This window comes from Argiope bruennichi, chromosome 5, assembly GCF_947563725.1.
Source record: "Argiope bruennichi chromosome 5, qqArgBrue1.1, whole genome shotgun sequence".
Taxonomy (NCBI): Eukaryota; Metazoa; Arthropoda; class Arachnida; order Araneae; family Araneidae; genus Argiope; species Argiope bruennichi.
In genome coordinates, this window is record NC_079155.1 from 135,967,872 (window position 1) to 135,989,982 (window position 22,111).

Below are 22,111 nucleotides of genomic sequence, written 5' to 3' on the forward strand. Positions count from 1 at the left end.
CATTCATTCTTTCATTTATGATATTTTACGAATTTTGCAAGTCAGTTATGCATATGTTTATATATATATCATCAATAAAATTAGACAAATTCTTGAAAAATGCTTTAACATATTTCTGTCGCTTTAAAATATCATCTCTATAATAGAAAAAAATTACATTCGTTAATTTACGTGCAATGTACTGCGACTGACAAGATAATAACCACATACCTCTGTTTTCCAAATTTCATCATGAAATAAAAAAAAACTGATTTTTTTTTTTTTTGCAAGCATGAATGATTGTGGGGGATTTTTTTTTCTTTTTTATATTTAGTATGAACATGAGACCTACATGCTATGTCTATGTAATAAAAATCATACCATATTCGCAACTGATTGCAAAAAATTCAATTATTTCCTCCAGTTTTAATATTTGGAAAACAGAAATAAAGGACGATATTGCTTGCTATGCAACGGTATGTTGTTTACAAACAATATATCCATTTGTGCGAATTTTTCTGTTGCATAGATGAGATTTTAAAATAGCATGAACACATTAATTCATTTTCATTTATTCAATATAAGAAATAAAAATACACGAAATCGTAGTAGAAATAGTATTAAGAAATCATTTCCTTAATTTGATAAATGTTTTAAAATTCTAAATATTGTAATTATTCATAAATTCATTCGATATTGAAATAAAATTCATCTGCATATCAAATGAGATGTTAAAACTTTAACTATTTACTCAATCTCATCAGTGGCGAATAGTTCTTTTATGAAGCATCGATGTAAATTGATTTCTTTTTTTTAAAAAAAAAAAACTTTGATTTAAAATAAATTTAAGTAAAAAAATTATTTCGGAAGTGATCTTGTATGAATGTACTAAAAATGAATTTTCTAATTTTAATTATTTTATAATTCATTAACACAAACATCAGAGAATTTTGAGACAAATTTTTTTCTCAAATTCACTATCAGATAGTGATACTATAGCAAAAAAAAATGCATCAGATGATAATTATATTCTGAAATAATTAAATATTGCATAATTTACTAATTTATAAGTATACTTAATTTGAAAACTCTATAATGCGTTCAAAATTGATTATAAAGTTCCATTTTTATTTCCTCAGGTAGAAAAAGTATTGTAATCGTTAAAAAAAATTTTACTCGAGATTTAAATGAATATATGTTAAACTGAAAACTTCCTGAGTTTGTAAAACACATTTTTGGCATTACGTCTGTCTGTGACAAATATAACTCAAATAAGCTTTGAGCTAAAGGGTTGAAATTTAGTATATAGTGTTTGCACAAAATTTGTGTATTTTTTCGAACGGATTTTTTTTCAAAATACGTTCGAAAAATTCTAAATTACTAATACAATTAAAAAATATCTGGCCATCTGTCAACTTTTCAGTAAAATCCGTTCTGAGGAAGTCTGTCTGTACGGCTGTTTGAGGACAAGCTAACACAATAACTACAAAACGAAGAGAGATGTATAAAACTCAGTACATAAATTTAGCAACTGTATTGTAATTACGTATCTAGTTTGGAGAGAAATTCAACAAGAGGTTGACTACTTGTTGGCTTGTATTTTCAGAAACAAATAAACGCAGTGACTTAAAAATATCTAATTTAGCATGGGATTTGTAACTACAAAAAGCAGTTTTTAGCAAATTTCTGTTTGAATCGGTTGAGAAAAACGTGTCAAAAATACAAATTCGATTTTCGGATACTTTTAACACAAGTCAGAGATTTGTCGCCAAAAAAACTCGCCAAGAATGACACGATGCATTCAGTAAAAATGGTAAATTCACGACAAAGTTGAATAGATCATAATTAAAATAGGTCAATACCATGCAGGGTGCTCTCTGGGTTAACAGCTTTATTAGGGACTGTGAGTGAAAATTTTTGAAAGACTACTCCCTCTGGTTAAAAATAGGGAAAAGTCACGTTTAAATAAAAGTTTATAAAAGTGTTTCACTTTTTCTTTTATTTTCAGAACATCTGGTATTCGCTGGGGTTTCGTTGCCTGGAATCTTTTGCAATTATTTCTTATTGTATTGGGTGACTATATTGTCTACATTTGTTTCTTAGCGAATAGCTTCAACAAGGCGGGCATTGAACCCATACCCATCACTCATTTTGTGTGTTTGATGGCTATTGCAATCTTCGCAGGTAGTATGATCTCGTTCGTAACGTTTTATCCCATATTACACTGTTTGCCGAATGCTTTTGCTGAAATGCTGAGGTTTGGCGACAGATTGTTTTATGAAGTAAGTATCTTTCTAGTTGCGTGCTGATTTCATATGTTTATAAATGTTCATAATAACTGCTGATGGAGTGACTTCTTTTAAGATTTTTTCTTAAGCAGATTTTAAACACGGTTTTTTTTTGTTTGTTTTATGTGAGTGATAAATGTAATTTTCAAAATTCTTTAAAAAAAATCAATCTCACTTGTTAGATGAGTCAGGTATTTCTCATGACTTTGTTTGAATTTCAGTATTCAGTTTTATCATGATTAGTTTTGTTAATGTAACGAGATTTCCCGCTTTCACAACCAGGAAATCCCACGGGGGAGCACCTCGTAATTGAAAGTGAGAAGCGTTTGGCATGGTGGTTGGTTCTCGCCACCCTTGTAGGTATACGAAAATGTGGGGGTGGCTACTTCCTATCGATGACGGGAAGGGCTTCTTAGGGCAGGGTTGTACCGTAGCCGGTGATGGCCCTTAGGAAACAACCCCAGTTCCCGACAGTGTTGCTATCACGGCAGTCCAATCATTCTTTTTTCCGTATGCCTTCCAACGGGTCGGAGTAATTAGTCTATGATTCACCACCAAAAAAGTAATATAGCTGACAACAATTAGTTACTTGCTTCCTTTTTGAGTTTATTCCAATGCAGTAAATGAAATAAACAAACAAAAAAAAAGAACCATCTTACTGGAAGCTTCATACAATTTTTGAGGATGAACAAAAAAACTCCTACTTACATTAGCTGTCCTAGTTTTAAACATCGATATTTTATAAGATTAAATACCGTTTTCTATGGATACATCCTAATATTAACGAACAATTTAAAATTTTCATTGCTAGAAATCCAATACAGATATTTATTGTATATTTCTTTCCCATAAAATTCTGAATAACTTGATTGATTTCCTTAAATATTAAACTCCATTTTTTGTTGTGGTGGTTAGAACTTTGGAAAAATATGCTTACTTTATTAAATTTAAGCGAATTTTTTTATTAAATTTAATTGCAAGGACTATTTTTATATATACCAATTTTATAATTTCATTTATAATTGTTATATGTAGATATCTTTTCTTTTCCAATATTTTTTTGATATATTTACAATAAATGTTTACAATTTTTAAAATTATAATAGATTGGAGTGTTCATTTAATTGACAATTAGCCGCCTTCGGCGATTAGATGTTTCGTTCAGTATGTTGGTTGTATTTAACTTCAATTAAATATCTTATAATAATTATATTTATGATTTTCTCAAAAATAATTTGTTAACTTCAAATTGTTAGAGATATTAAAGCTTTCTTTAATACCCCTCCAAGGTTTTTTGTATGTTGTATAAGTGAAATTTTCTAATAAAGTCTCAAGGCTTCCTCGCTGAAAACAGAGCTGTTAGTGTAATGGACCTTCTAATGTACATCGTATTTCACAGTGATATCCTAGTCATTTCGGTTTATTCCTCATGTGAATCCCATCTCTACTATTGATATGGATGAATGTGGGCGCGCTCTAAATGACCTCGAGTTACTAAATTTTGCTCAGATTTTGAGAAGTATGAATGGGCATTTCAGAGTGATTTCTATGAAATTTTAATTTAAATTTAAATTAATTAAAATAATTTAGATTTTTGAGGTAACTTCTGAAAAAAATATTTGTTTTGCATCGTTTTAATGTCCAGACAATTATCTTTTTTATCTTTTCAGTGATTCAGAATTTAATTCCTGTAAGATTTTTAGATCTATATGTATATAATTAGGCTTTAAATCTATTTTGAAGAATATTTGACAATAATATTTCCATTGCTGTGAATGAAACGGAAATCGGTTTCATTGTTTCTTCCAGTACGTAATCGCATGATTTTCTTTCATTGTTTCATGCTTGAGAAGAAGGATTTTAATTAATAGCTGAGTAGTTTATAGACGAATAAAAAATGAAAATCGCGTCATTTAGAAGATGAATGAACTGGACATAATAGAGCTCTGACGTCATGGAGCTGAATTCCATTAAAAAGGTTCTTATACATGATGAACATAACTTATGTAAGACTATTAAAACTACACTGTTTGAAATCTAGATTCTATTTAGTATTGTGCCATTTTTTCTGGAATTGAAAGTGATATCTTCAAAGTTTGGCTCGGAACATTTCTATGAAGTTAAATCTTATGAATGCACGTTTGCTTTAGGAGAACGTTTCTTATTGAGGCAGTAAACTACAAGCGTGTATGCCTGTGAAAAAGAACATCCCTTGCTTTTTCAAATTAAATTTTGTTTTCTTTGATGCTTGTCTTTATCTATTTTACTCTGCTACTAATAACTGAAAGAACTGACGAAATAATGTATTTCTGAAAGTCACTTGCACCCAGAAAAGATGATACCTCGTGTATTTTTATTTAAAGGATTGGTGGAACTGTACTTCCTATACAAAATTTTACCGATCTTGGAATATACTTGTACATGATTGGCTGTACTTCTACATATATTGTGATATGTACGCTGTAAGTAACAAATTTATTTGCATATTTAAATGAACCACATAATGCATAAATGTAATAAGTTCTCTGTTTCGAGAACAGCGTTAGTTCATTTGGAAGACAAGCTGAATGATACGTTTGTGTTTGTATTTTGTGGCAAAAATTCCTCTAGAATTAATCTGCACGACACTGATGGTATTTAAATATTTATATCAAAGAAAAGAAAAGAAATCTTTAATAAGCGTTTTAAGAATTCAGTAATAAGTTCTAAGCTGAAATTCACATATATTATTCTATATATAAACTTAACAAAAATCTTAGATATTATAAGTTGAAAAAGAATTGAAGTGGATATTTGTTTCCAAATTCATAATTAAAAAAAAGCCTATTAATAAAAAAAATTTAGTGAAGAAACAATAGTAAATATTAATTTCTTTCTACATAAAATATAACGCTGTATAATTTCTAGATTGTATTAAATCTTTAATATAATCTAATTAATTGTATTAAATCTTTTTTAAAAGCATCAGAATATTTTGCTTTTTAAAGGTATTTGATTATTTATCGCCGTTTATCTTTTGTTTAGATTTTGAAAAGCAGAACTGTTGCTATGTTGTCAGTTTTTCTGCTATCTGCAATTGTTCATGAATACATCGTAGCCGTTTCTCTCAATTTATATTCCCTCCTTTATTCACATTATTTTACATAGCTGGTAGTAAGTATCCTTTTATGAATTACTTTTTTATTATTCTAAATAAAAACATATTTAAAGCACGTTTATATCTGTGTACTGTACTGCTTAAAGCACGTTTTTTTATAGGAACATCAGAATACAAGATATAATAACCGTAACCGATTATATGTCATATACATAATTTTTTAAATCTGTAATGAATACCCAGAAATTTTCTTCATTTTAATTTGCAATTTCTTTTTCTTTTAATATTAATTTTGCTTCTGTTTCTTTATAGTATTGTTTTCACTACTTCATGATTACACGATTTTGTTTTCACCTTCACATTTTAAAATTATTTTCAAATTTTCAACAAACTAATAAAAGCGTATTTAGAAATTTTTTAATTAACCTTTTAATAAATATTTTGTAATTAGCTATTGTAAATATTATGAAATCTGAAAATCCTTTTTTCTTGAAGATTCAATATATAAATTGAGCCATGCATATGGAGTCAAAACTAAGTATAAAATCGATTTTTCAGTATAACTGAGTATAAAAGTGATTATAAATTTCACGTTTATAGAAGGAATCAAATAAAGCTAATACAAGTATTTAAAACTGCTTTGGCATGTTTTAACAAAACTAAGAATGCTTTTTTTTGTAGAATTGAATACTTTCGAATACGCCTTATTTAAACCGTTTATAAGTGAAATTATTTTGGGATTCCTCAAAATGGATTTTAAAATATCAATATAAAAGTTGAAAGTATTTTAATTAATTTAAATTAAAAAACATTAATACTGAACATTAAACTTTGTCAATAAATATATTAAATTATCTAAATTCAGTAGAAATATTAAATTGAAAAATAACATTTATATCATATCGAATAATAACAGATATGGATTAAACTTCTTTTTTCCTTTGGAGTGGAAATTTATAATAAAGATTTTCTATATAAAATTTGGGATATTTTTACAGTGAGATCTGAGTATAAGTAGGACAATGAAAATTGACTTTGAAAAATAAAAAATAAAGTTCAAAAGTTGACTGATTCGGCCCTGAAAGGCCCTCTATTCGTCATAAAGTGCTAATTAAAAATCCTGACATGTTGTCGAGGGACTCTTTGTTCCTTATCCGTTGTGGCACCTTCCCGATAAGGTGGGAAAAATCGATTTTTAGCTGTCTTTAGACTAAAAACCGTAAAAAAGTAAAAATGAAATCGGTTTTTAATAGTCCCTATGCTAAAAAAAAATTGAAATCTGTTTTTAACTGTATCTAACCAGAAACTGTAAAAAAAAAAAAAAAAAAGCAAAAATGAAATCGATTTTTAACTGTTTCTAAATCAAAACTGGTAAAACCTTCAAGAAAAGGAAGTTTGGGGATGATTTGCTTGAGAAATTTTCAGTATACTGTCCACCGTTTCCTCCTGCCAGCTGAAAGCGCAAAAACTGCATGTTTCACAACATATCGGAGTGTTTCAGTGGTGATAATATAAATGTGTTGCATAATGCATGTTTGCAATTCACCTAAGACCGCATTCGGACGTCTGTACACAACATTTATAGGTAACTCCACAGGGTTCAAGTATGTTGATCGTAACGGCCAAGCTGTTGGAAAATGGCGACTGATAATTTTGTCATTTCCAAAGTGAAGAATCAAGAGCTGCTTTGCTGTGTTGAAATGTTCTGGGGAGTGCTACCCAGCATAAAAATTGTGATGTCCACATCCACTCTGTTGCAGTGTTGAAATGAGTTGTTGCGCAAAAGAGATTCATAACGTATCCTATTGACTGTACCGGTTATAGGATTCAAAATATCAATCTGTTCAAAAATTAAGCAATCAATAATAAAGCCTGCCGTAAGCTCTCACCACACGGTGCCCTTTTGAAAATGAAGAGGTGATGGTTGCATTTGGAACATATTCTCTCTTACCAGTGTTTTGGAATTGTGAATGTCGACAGAACTTTGGAGAATTAAATGGGCTTTTTTGTCTACAAAATGATTTATGGCTATGCATTGTCCATTTCCTTTGAAGCAAAAAAAAAAAAAAGAACCGGCTTCAGTAATAGCTCCTCGTTTTGACAGATCAATAGGAAGTAACTCCTGAAAATGTGTAATTTTGAATGGGTAGTATTGCAAGATTGGCAAATTTTTACGAATCATGCACACACATATGTCTGAAGTCTGGAAAATTCCCTATATACTGCGCATTACCAGAGCAGTACTTGGCACTTTCTATAGTGGTGTAGCCACATCCTCCCCTGATGTCGAAGCAATTGCTTTCCTCTCTATGCCACATTTCACTTCAAATGAGCCCGTCTCTTCAGCTTTATCAATCATCTTCTTCAGACCGAATGCTGTTATTTTACCGGAACCGCTTCTAAAATCCCGTAACGTCCGGGATTACTTGAAGGTAATTTTCGCATAGTCACCATTCTTGTAAAAATATTCATAGTAGAGACACGACTATCTTCTGAAACGCAGAAACTGCTTGTTCCTTATTTTTATCACAAGAATAATGTGAGCTGCGCATATCATGTCTCTGAATTTGCACCTTTAAATTAACACATCTTTTAAAGCAACAGATTTCAACATACTGTGAAGAATACAGCCCCATATATCGGTAAACTTTTGAATTTTTTCATTCATAAAACGAATTTTTCAATATGAAATATTGTGTCATTCTGACCAGTAGTTCTTTATTAACAGCCTTTTGAAAGTGCAATTTTAATTATAATCAACCGATACATTGCTTTACTATTTAAGAAATATTAGCTCCAGTATGCTTTATTTAAGCTCATATTATTAAATACTCTTTTTTATAGGCATAAGAATGATTTAGCCTCTCTTTTAACCCTTATTATATGAATAATCATAATTTATTAAATTTTGGCATGTTATATCTAAATCAAAGTTACATAAATATCTAGTTTTAATTTATTCAAATTTTTCCAATTTTTGTATTCTTTTGTAACTGTCTCGATCTTAATTTTTTTTTTAAATTTGCACCAAACTATTAATAAAAATCCAATATTTTTTTTTCAGTTATATTCATTTTTATGACTCGAAGAAGAACCTCAAACTTCTGGAACTTTTTCCTTTGGTTTACTTTGTTGCTAGGATATGGACTTTTACTAGTTTTCTACTCTTTGGAAATGTCTGCCAGGATCAACTGCCCGAGGATTTTAGTAGGTTTTTCCTCCTTTAACTTAGTTTTACTTCCTACACACGAAGTATAGAAAGAGAAAATATTATACACGTCAAAAAATTGCAAGTCGAGATTTCGTTGAAACTCAACGTTTCAGAACTGCCTGAATCCGAAAAACACGTTTCTGGAAGTATACTTGTCTGTCTGTGAACACGATAACTAAAAAATGGTTTGAGCTAGCCGAGCGAAATTTGTTGTATGGTTTTTACAACAAATTTGAAGATTTCTGTCAAAGTTTGAACAAGATCATTTCAAACGAAGGTCTGTCCCTTCAATTGTTCCAGTATATCTTAACACGATAAATATCAAACAAAAAAGCTGGATGGATAAAATTTGGTACCCAAATTTAAAATTTAAAGTGTAGACCTGCATTTAATTTAGAACCAAATCCGTGCAGGGCTTAACCATCTTTCACAAGCTTTTCTTTACTTTTTTCTACACTTTAACGTGATGACTAAAAGATTTTAAATATGATATGTGATTTTGAAACTATCATTGAAGTTTTATGTCAAATTTCATTTTTAATTGGACGGGAAAAAAGTATATACATTCGATTTTCTGGTACTTTGTACTAACCAAATCCTGGCGATTAATCGCCAAAAATCGCATGCTCTTTCGTAATCATTGTCTAATATCTATTCTCTATCTTTCCAATTGCATTTAAACAGAATTCAAAATCCCAAAAATCTGGACTGAAATTTGATTTATGGTTTTATTATCATAATCACAAATCTATATCCCTTTTTTTAGATTAAATCTATCAAAGAATGAAATGCTTGTTGGTGTATCCGTTTGCTCGTATGTGAATTCGAAAATTTATAAATGCTTTAAACTAATTTGCGATCAAACTTGCAAATCTGTATAAATTAAAGAATCTAATTGCTCTACTGGAAGTTGACTTGCAAAAGAAGTGCTCGATTCTTTTCTTTACGAGACGGAACTAAGCACAGAACGCGATATATTAGATTGTTGAGATGATACTTCCGTTAGTTGAAAGTTGGGGTATAACGCATCCACATCTCAGACATCAATGTTAATGACATGCACTGTTGCATCCTTGTTACTTTTTTCCTTTATAAATTAATATCTAGAAAAAAGTATCTAGAGTTTTTTTATCACTCAGCATGATTATTTTCACTATCACTCAATGTCTTTCTATCACTTTCAATTTATCACTTAGCATTTTATCTTGTGAGAAAATTATGTTGTTTTGGTTTGGGGTGTTTGAAGCCTCGAAATGCACGGGCAGAAAATCGGCGATTTATCGCTTTTGAGGCACCAGTTTTTTGCTTTTAGGGTTGTTAGAAAATGATAATGATGATTGTCACATTTGGTGACTTATAGCCAACAAAAGGTATAAAATGGCACGAATGTTTGCCATGTACCCGATTCTCCGGTCTGGCCAATAAAGGGGAGGGACGTTGGAAGTTATCGTCCGGAAAAGCGCATAGAAGAAAAGTGAAATGAACGCGGAACAGTGACAGAAGTATCGAAAGCTATATAATATATGTTTGTTTTTTTTTCTTAGTTTTCAATTTTTCTGGCTAGCAAAAATTTTTGGAGCTCGAACGATTTTGAGAATTAAAAAAAAGTCGTTTTCTAAATATCGACGTATATGCGTAATCTGATAGTTACGTAATTTTTTAAAACCGGTTTAAACTGGCTTTGCAAGAAAAAAATCTGGCCTCGCGAAAAATTTTTATTGATTTTAAGATTTATTTATTGATTTTAAGATGGTCAAAAACCATCGCTTTCCTAAATGTTGGTGATTGCGAGATATGAGTCATGTGAGAACATGTTTTTCTATCGGATCGATACCACTTAATTTAAAACAAATAATGTTATCATATGATTACTTGAAATTTGCGATAGCAGATTTCAATTTTTTTTTTCCCCTTCTTTTCTTTCTACGAGTTCTTTTAAAAATGGATCACATATAATTTTTTTTAAAATATATATTATGATGAAATTCATTTCAGATTTAGAAATAATTATATTTAAAAAAAATCATGCTCGCATTGACAGTAGGTTCGTAGTAATAAACTAATTAGCATAAACTTTCTGCTTTAGATGCGTAAAAAATTTTGAGTTGTATTAAATATATTTCTGATTTCCAAAAATTCCAAACTAAAATGATGGATATAATAAGATTAATTGTGATCGATTACTTTATACAATATCATGTTCCTCAATAATGAATAATTTATTATTTTTAATTTCCTTTACAGGATTCTTGGCTAGACTATGCAGTTCCTCGGTTTCTCCATTGCAATGTGATATCTTTCCCAGTTTAGCGTAAAAGTTTAGTTAAAAAGTTTTTTAGTAAAAATATAACAATCTAACTCGACCTGTATTCTAAATAAATAGAATTCCAGACAATCCAATGAAAATTTAATTTTGGATATATGTCTAACATGTATTTGGAAATAGAGTGCCTCTAATTTTGGAGACTGCTCTACAGGCCAGACCATTTCACCTACACCTACCAAATTTGGTACATGTATACCTTGGAGGTCGGGAATGTGCACCTGGGGTTCCTTTTTTTGAATTTTTAATTAGAATTTTAACTTTTAATTAAAAACTAACTTTCCCGCCAAACAAATTATTTCTTTCCCCACCGCCAAATGAGTAAGGCTTCAACATTTTTTCCCAACAGCAATGAGGCTTAGGCGTAACATTTTCCTGCCGATTAATTCAAACGATTCTATTCATTTTCTTAATGTTTTATGCATTTAAAATTAAAGATTATTAATTAATCGATCTTTCAGATTCATTCTGAAGTACTTTTGAATTAAAATAGCTCAGATTAAAGGAAATTAAAAATTTCTAATCGGCATAGTGTTACCCCAACTGGCGTAGAAAATTCAAGCATTTGCGTTACCATAATTTTCGCTGAAAATTCACGCATGCGTATTGTGTTCTGATTGTCGACAATGGATACGATCTTCGTTTTGAAGGTTTAATATGTTTTCGACAGATTATTTCAAAGGATTGTGTTTATTTTCTTAGTGTTTGATGCATTTAAAACTAAACAATGTTAATTAATCGATCTGTTCATGATGAATCTGAGAAAATTTTGTAGAAAACTTCTTAAGATATTACATAAATTAAGAAAGATATTCTTAATTTTGCATAAGGTTTAGCTTAAATGCAAAGCGACTGTGTTTTTAGTACTCATATTTTAAAAGAAAAAAAATTCATAGTTTCAGTAAAAAATTTCCTGATTTAAATTGCAATTTAACCATTTCCACTTTAATTTAAAGCATAAATTCTACGGGGGCTAAAAGAAAATTAGGGAGATACATATTACGTTATAGTTGAAGGCATTTATAATATTATGAATGAATTATATGACTATCAAAATTTGTAACTTTAAAATATATCCATGAAGAAACTATTAAAATACGAGTTACATAAAATATTTAACTATTAAAATTTTAACGAGCATTAATATTGGTGAACCGGTTGGTCGCCAAGTTTTTTCCCCCACTCTAATGAGGCTAGGGTTAACATTTTTCGGTTACAACATTTCTGTATTTTCCGTAAATTTATGCTTTAATTTTATTTTAGAAGTATAATATTTGGAATAGTTCATAGTAAGTGTGGGAATAATGGACAAAAATTACTAAAATAAATTTAAAAAAAAAAGAAAAGAAAAATATATTTAAAAAGTTCTCATTTTCGAGACTCAAACTGAAGGTCAGCAAAACTAAGTGGCTCGTTCTGCTGATCTGGCAACGAAGCTTCGTACCCATAGAGCGTCTGAATGGTCTAAGACTCTCATTATGATTATATACTAAAACTTTTAACGTGGTGTCATTCTGGTCTAAAAGCACAATGTTTTGAATAGGAATGAATTCTGCGCATGTGCGTGAACTTCACTCCTAAAATTTCTCTTGAATATAGAAATATTTTGACAATAAAATTTTTTTTTAATAGTATAAGATTTGGAAAAGTTCGTAGTAAGTGTGGGAATAATGGATAAAAATATCTAAAATAAATTTTTAAAAAAAAAGAAAAGAAAAGAAAAAAATATTTAAAAAGTTCTCAGTTTCGAGACTCGAATTGAAGACCAGCAAAACTATGTGGCTCGTGCTGCCGATCTGACCACGAAGCTTCGTACTAGCACAGCGTCTGAATGGTCTAAGACTCTTATTATTATTTTCCACTAAAGGTTTTAACATGGTGTCAATCTGGTCTAAAAGCACAATGCTTTGAATAGGAATGAATTCTGCACATGTGCGTGAACTGGACTCCTTAAATTTCTCTAAAATATAGAAATATTTTGACAATAAATTTTATTTAAGTAGTACAAAATATGGAAAAGTTCGTAGTAAGTGTGGGAATAATGGATAAAAATATCTAAAATAAATTTTAAAAAAAAGAAAAGAAAAATATATTTAAAATGTTCTCATTTTCGAGACTCAAACTGAAGACCAGCAAAACTAAGTGGCTCGTTCTGCTGATCTGGCAACGAATCTTCGTACCCATAGAGCGTCTGAATGGTCTAAGACTCTCATTATGATTATCCACTAAAAGTTTTAACACGGTGCCAATCTTGTCTAAATGCCCAATGTTTTGAATAGGAATGAATTCTGCGCATGTGCGTGAACTCGACTCCTAAAATTTCTCTTCAATATAGAAATATTTTGACAATAAATTTTATTTTAGTAGTATAAGATTTGGAAAAGTTTGTAGTAACCGTGGCAATAATGGATAAAAATATCTAAAATAAATTTTTAAAAAAAGAAAAGAAAAATGTATTGAAAAAGTTCTCAGTTTCGAGACTCGAACTGAAGACCAGCAAAACTATGTGGCTCGTGCTGCCGATCTGGCACCGAAGCTTCGTACACGTATAGCGTCAGAATGGTCTAAGAATCTCATTATGATTATCCACTAAAAATATTTAACATGGTGTCATCCGTTTCTAAAAGCACAATGTTTTGAATAGGCGTGAAGTTGACACATAAAATTTCTCTTGAATATAGAAATATTTTGACAATAAATATTATTTTAGTAGTATAAGATTTGGAAAAGTTCGTAGTAAGTGTGGGAATGAAGGATAAAAATATCTAAAATAAATGTAAAAAAAAAAGAAAAGAAAAATAAATTAAAAAAGTTCTCAGTTTCGAGACTCGAACTGAAGACCAGCAAAACTATGTGGCTCGTGCTTCCGATCTGGCCACGATGCTTCTTACACACAGAGCGTCTGAATGGTCTAAGACTTCCATTATGATTTTCCATTAAAAGTTTTAACATGTTGTCATTCTGGTCTAAAAGCACAATGTTTTGAATAGGAATGAATTCTGCGCATGTGCGTGAACTCGACTCCTAAAATTTCTCTTGAATATAGAAATATTTTGACATAAAATTTTATTTTAGTAGTATAAGATTTGGAAAAGTTCGTAGTAAGTGTGGGAAAAAAGGATAAAAATATCTAAAATAAAACTTAAAAAAAAGAAATGAAAAATATATTGAAAAAGTTCTCAGTTTCGAGACTCGAACTGAAGACCAGCAAAACTAGGTGGCTCGTGCTGCCGATCTGGCACCGAAGCTTCGTACACGTATAGCGTCAGAATGGTCTAAGAATCTCATTATGATTATCCACTAAAAATATTTAACATGGTGTCATCCGTTTCTAAAAGCACAATGTTTTGAATAGGCGTGAAGTTGACACATAAAATTTCTCTTGAATATAGAAATATTTTGACAATAAATATTATTTTAGTAGTATAAGATTTGGAAAAGTTCGTAGTAAGTGTGGGAATGAAGGATAAAAATATCTAAAATAAATGTAAAAAAAAAAGAAAAGAAAAATAAATTAAAAAAGTTCTCAGTTTCGAGACTCGAACTGAAGACCAGCAAAACTATGTGGCTCGTGCTTCCGATCTGGCCACGATGCTTCTTACACACAGAGCGTCTGAATGGTCTAAGACTTCCATTATGATTTTCCATTAAAAGTTTTAACATGTTGTCATTCTGGTCTAAAAGCACAATGTTTTGAATAGGAATGAATTCTGCGCATGTGCGTGAACTCGACTCCTAAAATTTCTCTTGAATATAGAAATATTTTGACATAAAATTTTATTTTAGTAGTATAAGATTTGGAAAAGTTCGTAGTAAGTGTGGGAAAAAAGGATAAAAATATCTAAAATAAAACTTAAAAAAAAGAAATGAAAAATATATTGAAAAAGTTCTCAGTTTCGAGACTCGAACTGAAGACCAGAAAAACTAGATGGCCCGTGCTGCCTATCTGGCCACGACGCTTCGTACCCGCAGTGCGTCTGAATGGTCTAAAACTCTCATTATGATTATCCACTAAAAGTGTTAACGTGGTGTCATTCTGGTCTAAAAGCACAATGTTTTGAATAGGAATGAATTCTGCGCATGTGCGTGAACTCGACTCCTAAAATTTCTCTTGAATATAGAAATATTTTGACATAAAATTTTATTTTAGTAGTATCCCAAGCAGCAAAAGATCGTTGGCCAACCATTGGCCAAGCATCGCCCCACGGAACGAGCGAGATTGGGGCGAGATCGGAGGCGATCTCGCCCCGACATTGGTCATGTCCCCCGGCGGTACGCCGCGCGATAGTCGCCCCGACTTGTTTTCGACGAATTTGCCGATCTTTTGGCGACTTGTTATTATCACGGGCGACGTTATACCAAGCATTTCGCGACCTGTTTTATCAATGGGCGACCCAATACCAATCATTTCCCGATGTGTTTTAACAATCGGCGACCCAATACCAATCATTTCCCGATTTGTTTTAATAATCGGCGACCCAATACCAATCATTTCCCGATGTGTTTTAACAATCGGCGACCCAATACCAATCATTTCCCGATGTGTTTTAACAATCGGCGACCCAATACCAATCATTTCCCCATGTGTTTTAACAATCGGCGACCCAATACCAATCATTTCCCCATGTGTTTTAGCAATGGGCGACCCAATACCAATCATTTCCCCATGTATTTTAGCAATGGGCAACCAAATGCCAATCAATAGGCAATTTATTTCTGAACACTTGCTGGTGTCAAATTGAAATATTAGTTTAATGGTTATTCAATTTTCTCAAACTCTAGAAACTAGTGTCATAATATTTAAAACTATCATACTTTCAAAATTTTGTCAAAAGCCTGAAAATACGAGATATTTTGAATAGTTTACTTTTCTTTTTTACCTATTAATAATAGTGTTTGTTATTTATTTTAATAAATTTAAAATTCCATAAAATACTTGTTTTCGATAAAAATTCATGAAAAATGTCATTCTAACAATTCTTCCAACTTTTTTTTTAACTATTATTATAGCATAGATTTTACCACAATTTTACCCTATAAAATGTTTAAATGACATTTTTTTACTGTTCTTTAAAAAAAAATAAACAAATGTTAAAATTATCTGAAATAATTTTAAATTTGATCCCCTGAACATCTATCTACATATAAGATTTATTTCCTTCATTGATATTTCCTATTTATTTTCATTGTTTAATGCATGGGAAGAAATGTTAACATAATCATAGTTTCAATTATATAATTAATCAGTATGATTTTAACTGATATTAGAAATTTAAAAGTAGATGTATTATATATATTGCCTATATCATTTGTTTTTAAAAGCTATTTTATAAAAATTCGAAACAGAAAAATATATAATTCCTATTAAAAAAATATATATATATATATTTTTTTACTATACACATTTTTATATTGCTTAATGTGAGCAATAAACAAATAATTCCTAAAGAATAATGAATAAAACATAAATTCCTATTTTAACACCCTAAAATTTAATGCATTGGTTAAAAATAGTTTCAAACACTAAATTATATAATTTCTATTATATGTTTCTTCAATAGAAAATATTTTACAAGCACAAATTAATAAGTTACTTCAAATTTCTAATATTTTCATAATTTATGTTTAGTGAGGTTTAGATTCGTAGCAAAATAACAAAATTTGATCAATGTTAAACCCCGAATATTTCACAAATATGTTTCATAAAAATTCCATATACAAAAATGTAACGCTTCTTTCAATTTTACTGATTCTATTTACTATTGATTTTACAAAATTACTTCATGAAGAAATTTTATACCTCATTATAAATTTTAGTGTTAGCTAATGTCCAATAGATAACATTTTACAAGCACAAAATAATAATTTACTTCAAATTTCTAATATTTTTTTTATTATCTATGATTAGTTTGGTTTTATGGCACAAGAATTAAATTTGATCTTTGATTAACACTGAATATTTCTCAAAAATTCCATACACAAAAATGCAGCACTTCTTTCAATTCTACAAAATTCCTTATATTTACTATTAACATGTAAAGTTTCTTCAAGTTGTAGAAATTTTACACATTATAAATGTTAGTGTCGGTTGATGTCCAACATACAACATTTTACAAGCACAACTTAATAATTTACTTCAAATTTCTAATATTTTCTTGATCTATATTTAGTTGTTTGGTTTTGTAGCACAAGAACCAAATTTAATTAATGATTAACACTGAATATTTCACAAAAATTCCATACCCAAACATGGAACACTTCTTCCCATTATAGGAAATTTTATTTACTATTAATTTACAGAGTTACTTCATATTGCATTAATTTTAAACCTCATTATAAATGTTAGTGTTAGCTAATATTCAATAAACAACAATTTACAAGCACAAACTTACTTCTTATTTAATAACTTACTTCAAATTTCTAATATTTTCATAATTTATGTTTAGTGAGGTTTAGATTTGTGGCAAAATAACCAAATTTGATCTATGATTAACTCTGAATATTTGAAAAATATGTTTCACAAAAATTCCATGTACAAAAATACAACACTTCTTTTACTTATACGAAATCTTATTATTAACTTACAAAGTTACTTTATTATTATTAACTTACAAAGTTACTTTATGGTGTAGAAATTTTATACCTTATTACAAATGTTAGTGTTAGCTAATGTCCAATTGATAACATTTTACAAGCACAAATTAACAATTTACTTCAAATTTCTAATTTTTTTTAAAAATCTATGATTAGTTTGGTTTTGTTTCATGGCACAAGAACCAAATTTAATCTATGATTAACTCTGAATATTTTACAAACACTCCATACCTAAAAATGTAAACACTACTTTCAATTATACAAAATTTCTTTAGACAAATATTTTTTTAATTATTATTTCCCCCTCTTTATTTTTAGGAGAAAAGAAAAACAACTATGCAAAACAATTTATTTACAAAGACCTTCATTAAATAATATTTTAGAAATACAAAGTAAAATAATAATTTACTTGAAATTTTTTACTGAATTTTCTGTAATGACTTATACACCCAAGCAAAATCCTGAAACTATGACTTATAATTTAGAAGAATAAATAATATTGACACAAAGTAATTTATAAAAAATTTATTTAAACTTTATTTATTATGTAATACTTGAAGAGTTTGAAATTTCTAAAAATCCACACACATTTATATAAATATTCTATATATGTATAACTGAATCTTCAGCTACATATAAAAAATTATACATTTATTTATACATTTCATTTTTCCTTTTTGCTGAACCTAGAAAACAATTATAATAGTAATTGAGATTTCGCTTCATTTAAAAGTACAAATAAAACATTTGTTGACAAGTGGTTCATAAGCATAATATTTTTGTTCTGATACTGGACTGTGTAAGCAAACTTTATAATAATGTTTAGGATAATAAAGAAAAAAAAAAAAAAAACTCAAACTAATGGGAGTAAAATTTATGTTACTTAATATGAAATGCTAAATACTTTGAAACTATTCATATAAGAGAACTCAAAAGTGCCTGCATAATCTCAAGTTTTAAAGTTTTTTTTTTTTTGAAGTTTAAAATAAATACATTCTGCTAAACTTTTTTTTAGCCTCATGTCAAAATAAAAATAATTACACAAATGTTATTTCAATACCAAAATATAAAAATGTTATTTAATACTTTATTAAACTTCTTTCATAGAAAAATTGTAAATGAAAAGGAAAATTAACTAAGCTAAATAGAATTAAAATCACTTGACTTGTCAGTCTGAAAAAATAATGAGGTTGCCATTAAAAAAATTTATTCAAATTATATAGAAAAATAAAATTTGTACAAAACAAAATTTATGCCTTTCTAATTAAGGCAAATAAGTTTTCAGATAAAAAATCAGAAATTAAAATTTACCTACTTGTCATTCAAGCCTATCACATTGCAACATTTTGAAGTTTTACTACATTTTTCACGAAAAGACATTACATATTTTGGCACTTAAACACATACATCTGATAAATCCTTGATTGCTTCCACTGCTCTGAGTAATTGCAACTGACCAGAGAGAAATTTTCTGATTTGGAATATCTTCAATTCTAAACAAGTTCTTAGGATATAATGTGAATTGGGACATATAATTGTTTTAAATTTCCTTCTGATGTTCCAAGTAGGTAGAAACCATACTCCGTCACATTAATTATAACTTCCAATATTTTGCTCTTTCTTGAAGTCAGGAATAGATTCTTGCACAGTAGTTTCCAAAAAAATATTGAGAAATTTTTTTTTGTTTATATTTATAGATCAATTTTAAAATTTATTTTATCTTTAATTGCATTTTCAGTTTTGAAACAAAGGTTGCACAAAATTTTTATTTCATTGAATGAGAGATGTATTTCATACTTTGCCAGGTTGTCATTTGGCATTCTATAGAATGCTTAGAAAATGTATGAAATACAAATTGTTTCATACATTACTGGCTTGTTTTAGGCATTATATACAATGCTTGGGCATTCTATAGAATACTGGATTTCATATTTTGCTGGTAATACATATAAAGAATTATACATATACTTTTCTTCAAGTTCACTCTTCTTTTTGCAGATTTGATGAACCTAAAAAACATATTCCTTAATTAGAATAATGATTGAGCTTTCACTTCTTTTAGAAGTACAAATAAAATATTTGTTGACAATTGGAGATATGTAATTAAGGAGTAAAATAGATATATAGAACTTCATAAGCTTGATAATGTTTTCAATCTGATAAAACTATATAGGCAAATATTATAATAATGTTTAGGACAATAGAGAAAAATAATATAAACTAATGGGTGTAAAATTTATGTTACTATTTTATGAAAGGTGAAATAATTATAAACTATTCACATAAGAGTATTCAAATATAACTACATAATTGCAAGTTTTAAAGATTTTTTTTTGAAATTTACAATAAATATATTCTGCTAATCTATTTTTTTAGCTTTATGTCGAAATAAAAATAATAACACAAATGTTATTGCAAAACCAAAACATAAGAACGTAATTTAATATTTTTTTTTTTAACTTTTTTCATTAGAAATTGTTGTTAACAAAAGGAAAGGCATTGTAAATGAAATGGAAAAATATCTGCAATAATTTAAGAACAGACACACACACAAAAAAAAAAGATAGGAAATAAAATCACTTGAAAAGAATACAAACAAGAAAAGGAATGATAATCGTAGCTTACGCCTAACGCTAATAATATCACGTGCAACTCCATGTTAAGCAACGAGTTCGAACGGCTTCAACAAAAATAATCTTTTTTATTCACTATTTAGAATAAATAATATATTATTTACAAATATATAATAATAAAAACTTTACACTTACCAAGTTTCTTGAAATGACAGTATGCGTTGCTGTTGCTGGTTGAATTTCAAAATCCAATACACGCCAGGTGATTCATGGGAAATTTCTAAAATATGTTCGCATAGCGCCACCTAGGAAAAGCAACTTTCCCGACATCAAGGCGACTATGGGCCGATTGCTTTGAGCCGGTCTTTTTCACTAAGTCGCCGTAGGAGTTCGCCCCGATGAAAAAGCGATCTTCAGAGGCGACAGAAAAAAATATGGTCAAAATCCGATGTCGCGCCAATGCAAAGGTGACATTGGCAAAATACGGGCGGCGTGTATCAGATGGCTGCGATGCTTGGCCAATCGTTTAGCGACTTCTTTTGCTGCTTGGGATAAGATTTGGAAAAGTTCGTAGTAAGTGTGGGAATAAAGGATAAAAATATCTAAAAAAATGTAAAAAAAAGAAAAGAAAAATATATTTAAAAAGTTCTCAGTTTCGAGACTCGAACTGAAGACCAGCAAAACTGGATGGCTCGTGCTGCCGATCTGGCCACGAAGCTTCTTAAAAGCACAGCGTCTGAATGGTCTAAAATTCCCATTATGATTTTCCACTAAAAGACTTAACATATTGTCAATCTGGTCTAAAACCACAATGTTTTGAATAGGAATTAATTCTACGCATGTGCGTGAACTCCACTCTTAAAATTGCTCTTGAATATAGAAATATTTTGACATAAAATTTTATTTTAGTAGTATAAGATTTGGAAAAGTTCGTAGTAAGTGTGGGAATAAAGAATAAAAATATCTAAAATAAAATTTAAAAAAAAGAAAAGAAAAATATATTGAAAAAGTTCTCAGTTTCGAGACTCGAACTGAAGACCAGAAAACTAGGTGGCTCGTGCTGCCGATCTGGCCACGAAGCTTCGTACACACATAGCGTCTGAATGGTCTAAGACTCTCATTATTATTATAAACTAAATGTTTTAACATGGTGTCAATCTAGTCTAAAACCACAATGTTTTGAATAGGAATGAATTCTGCGCATTTGCGCGAACTCGGCTCCTAAAATTTCTCTTGAATATAGAAATATTTTGACATAAAATTGTATTTTAGTAGTATAAGATTTGGAAAAGTTCGTAGTAAGTGTGGGAATAAAGGATAAAAATATTTTTAAAAAATGTAAAAAAAAGAAAAGAAAAATATATTTAAAAAGTCCTCAGTTTCGAGACTCGAACTGAAGACTAGCAAAACTAGATGTCTCGTGCTGCCGATATGGCCACGAAGCTTCGTACCCGCAGCGCGTCTGAATGGTCTAAGACTCTCATTATGATTATCCACTAACAGTTTTAACGTGGTGTCATTCTGGTCTAAAAGCACAATGTTTTGAATAGGAATGAATTCTGCGCATGTGCGTGAACTCGGCTCCTAAAATTTCTCTTGAATATAGAAATATTTTGACATAAAATTTTATTTTAGTAGTATAAGATTTGGAAATGTTCGTTGTAAGTGGGGGGATAAAGGATAAAAATATCTAAAATAAAACTTAAAAAAAAGAAAAGAAAAATATATTGAAAAAGTTCTCAGTTTCGAGACTCGAACTGAAGACCAGAAAAACTAGATGGCTCGTGCTGCCGATCTGGCCACGAAGCTTCGTACCCGCAGTGCGTCTGAATGGTCTAAGACTCTCATTATGATTATCAACTAAAAGTTTTAACGTGGTGTCATTCTGGTCTAAAAGCACAATGTTTTGAATAGGAAGGAATTCTGCTCATGTGCGTGAACTCGACTCCTAAAATTTCTCTTGAATATAGAAATATTTTGACATAAAATTTTATTTTAGTAGTATAAGATTTAGAAAAGTTCGTAGTAAATGTGGGAATAAAAGAT

At 29.6% G+C, this 22,111-nt stretch overlaps 1 protein-coding gene across 1 annotated transcript in view; it reads left to right on the top strand.

Annotated features, from left to right (window-relative positions):
• LOC129968124 (sterol O-acyltransferase 1-like) overlaps window positions 1-11,031 on the top strand; it is a 114,808-nt gene extending 103,777 nt beyond the window's left edge. The window contains exons 9-13 of the mRNA XM_056081945.1: window positions 1,988-2,261; window positions 4,631-4,729; window positions 5,292-5,420; window positions 8,429-8,571; window positions 10,820-11,031. Of these exons, the coding sequence (XP_055937920.1) occupies window positions 1,988-2,261; window positions 4,631-4,729; window positions 5,292-5,414 (496 nt within the window). The 3' untranslated portion in view covers window positions 5,415-5,420; window positions 8,429-8,571; window positions 10,820-11,031. The remainder of the gene's footprint in view (window positions 1-1,987; window positions 2,262-4,630; window positions 4,730-5,291; window positions 5,421-8,428; window positions 8,572-10,819) is intronic.
• The last annotated feature ends 11,080 nt before the right edge of the window (window positions 11,032-22,111 follow it).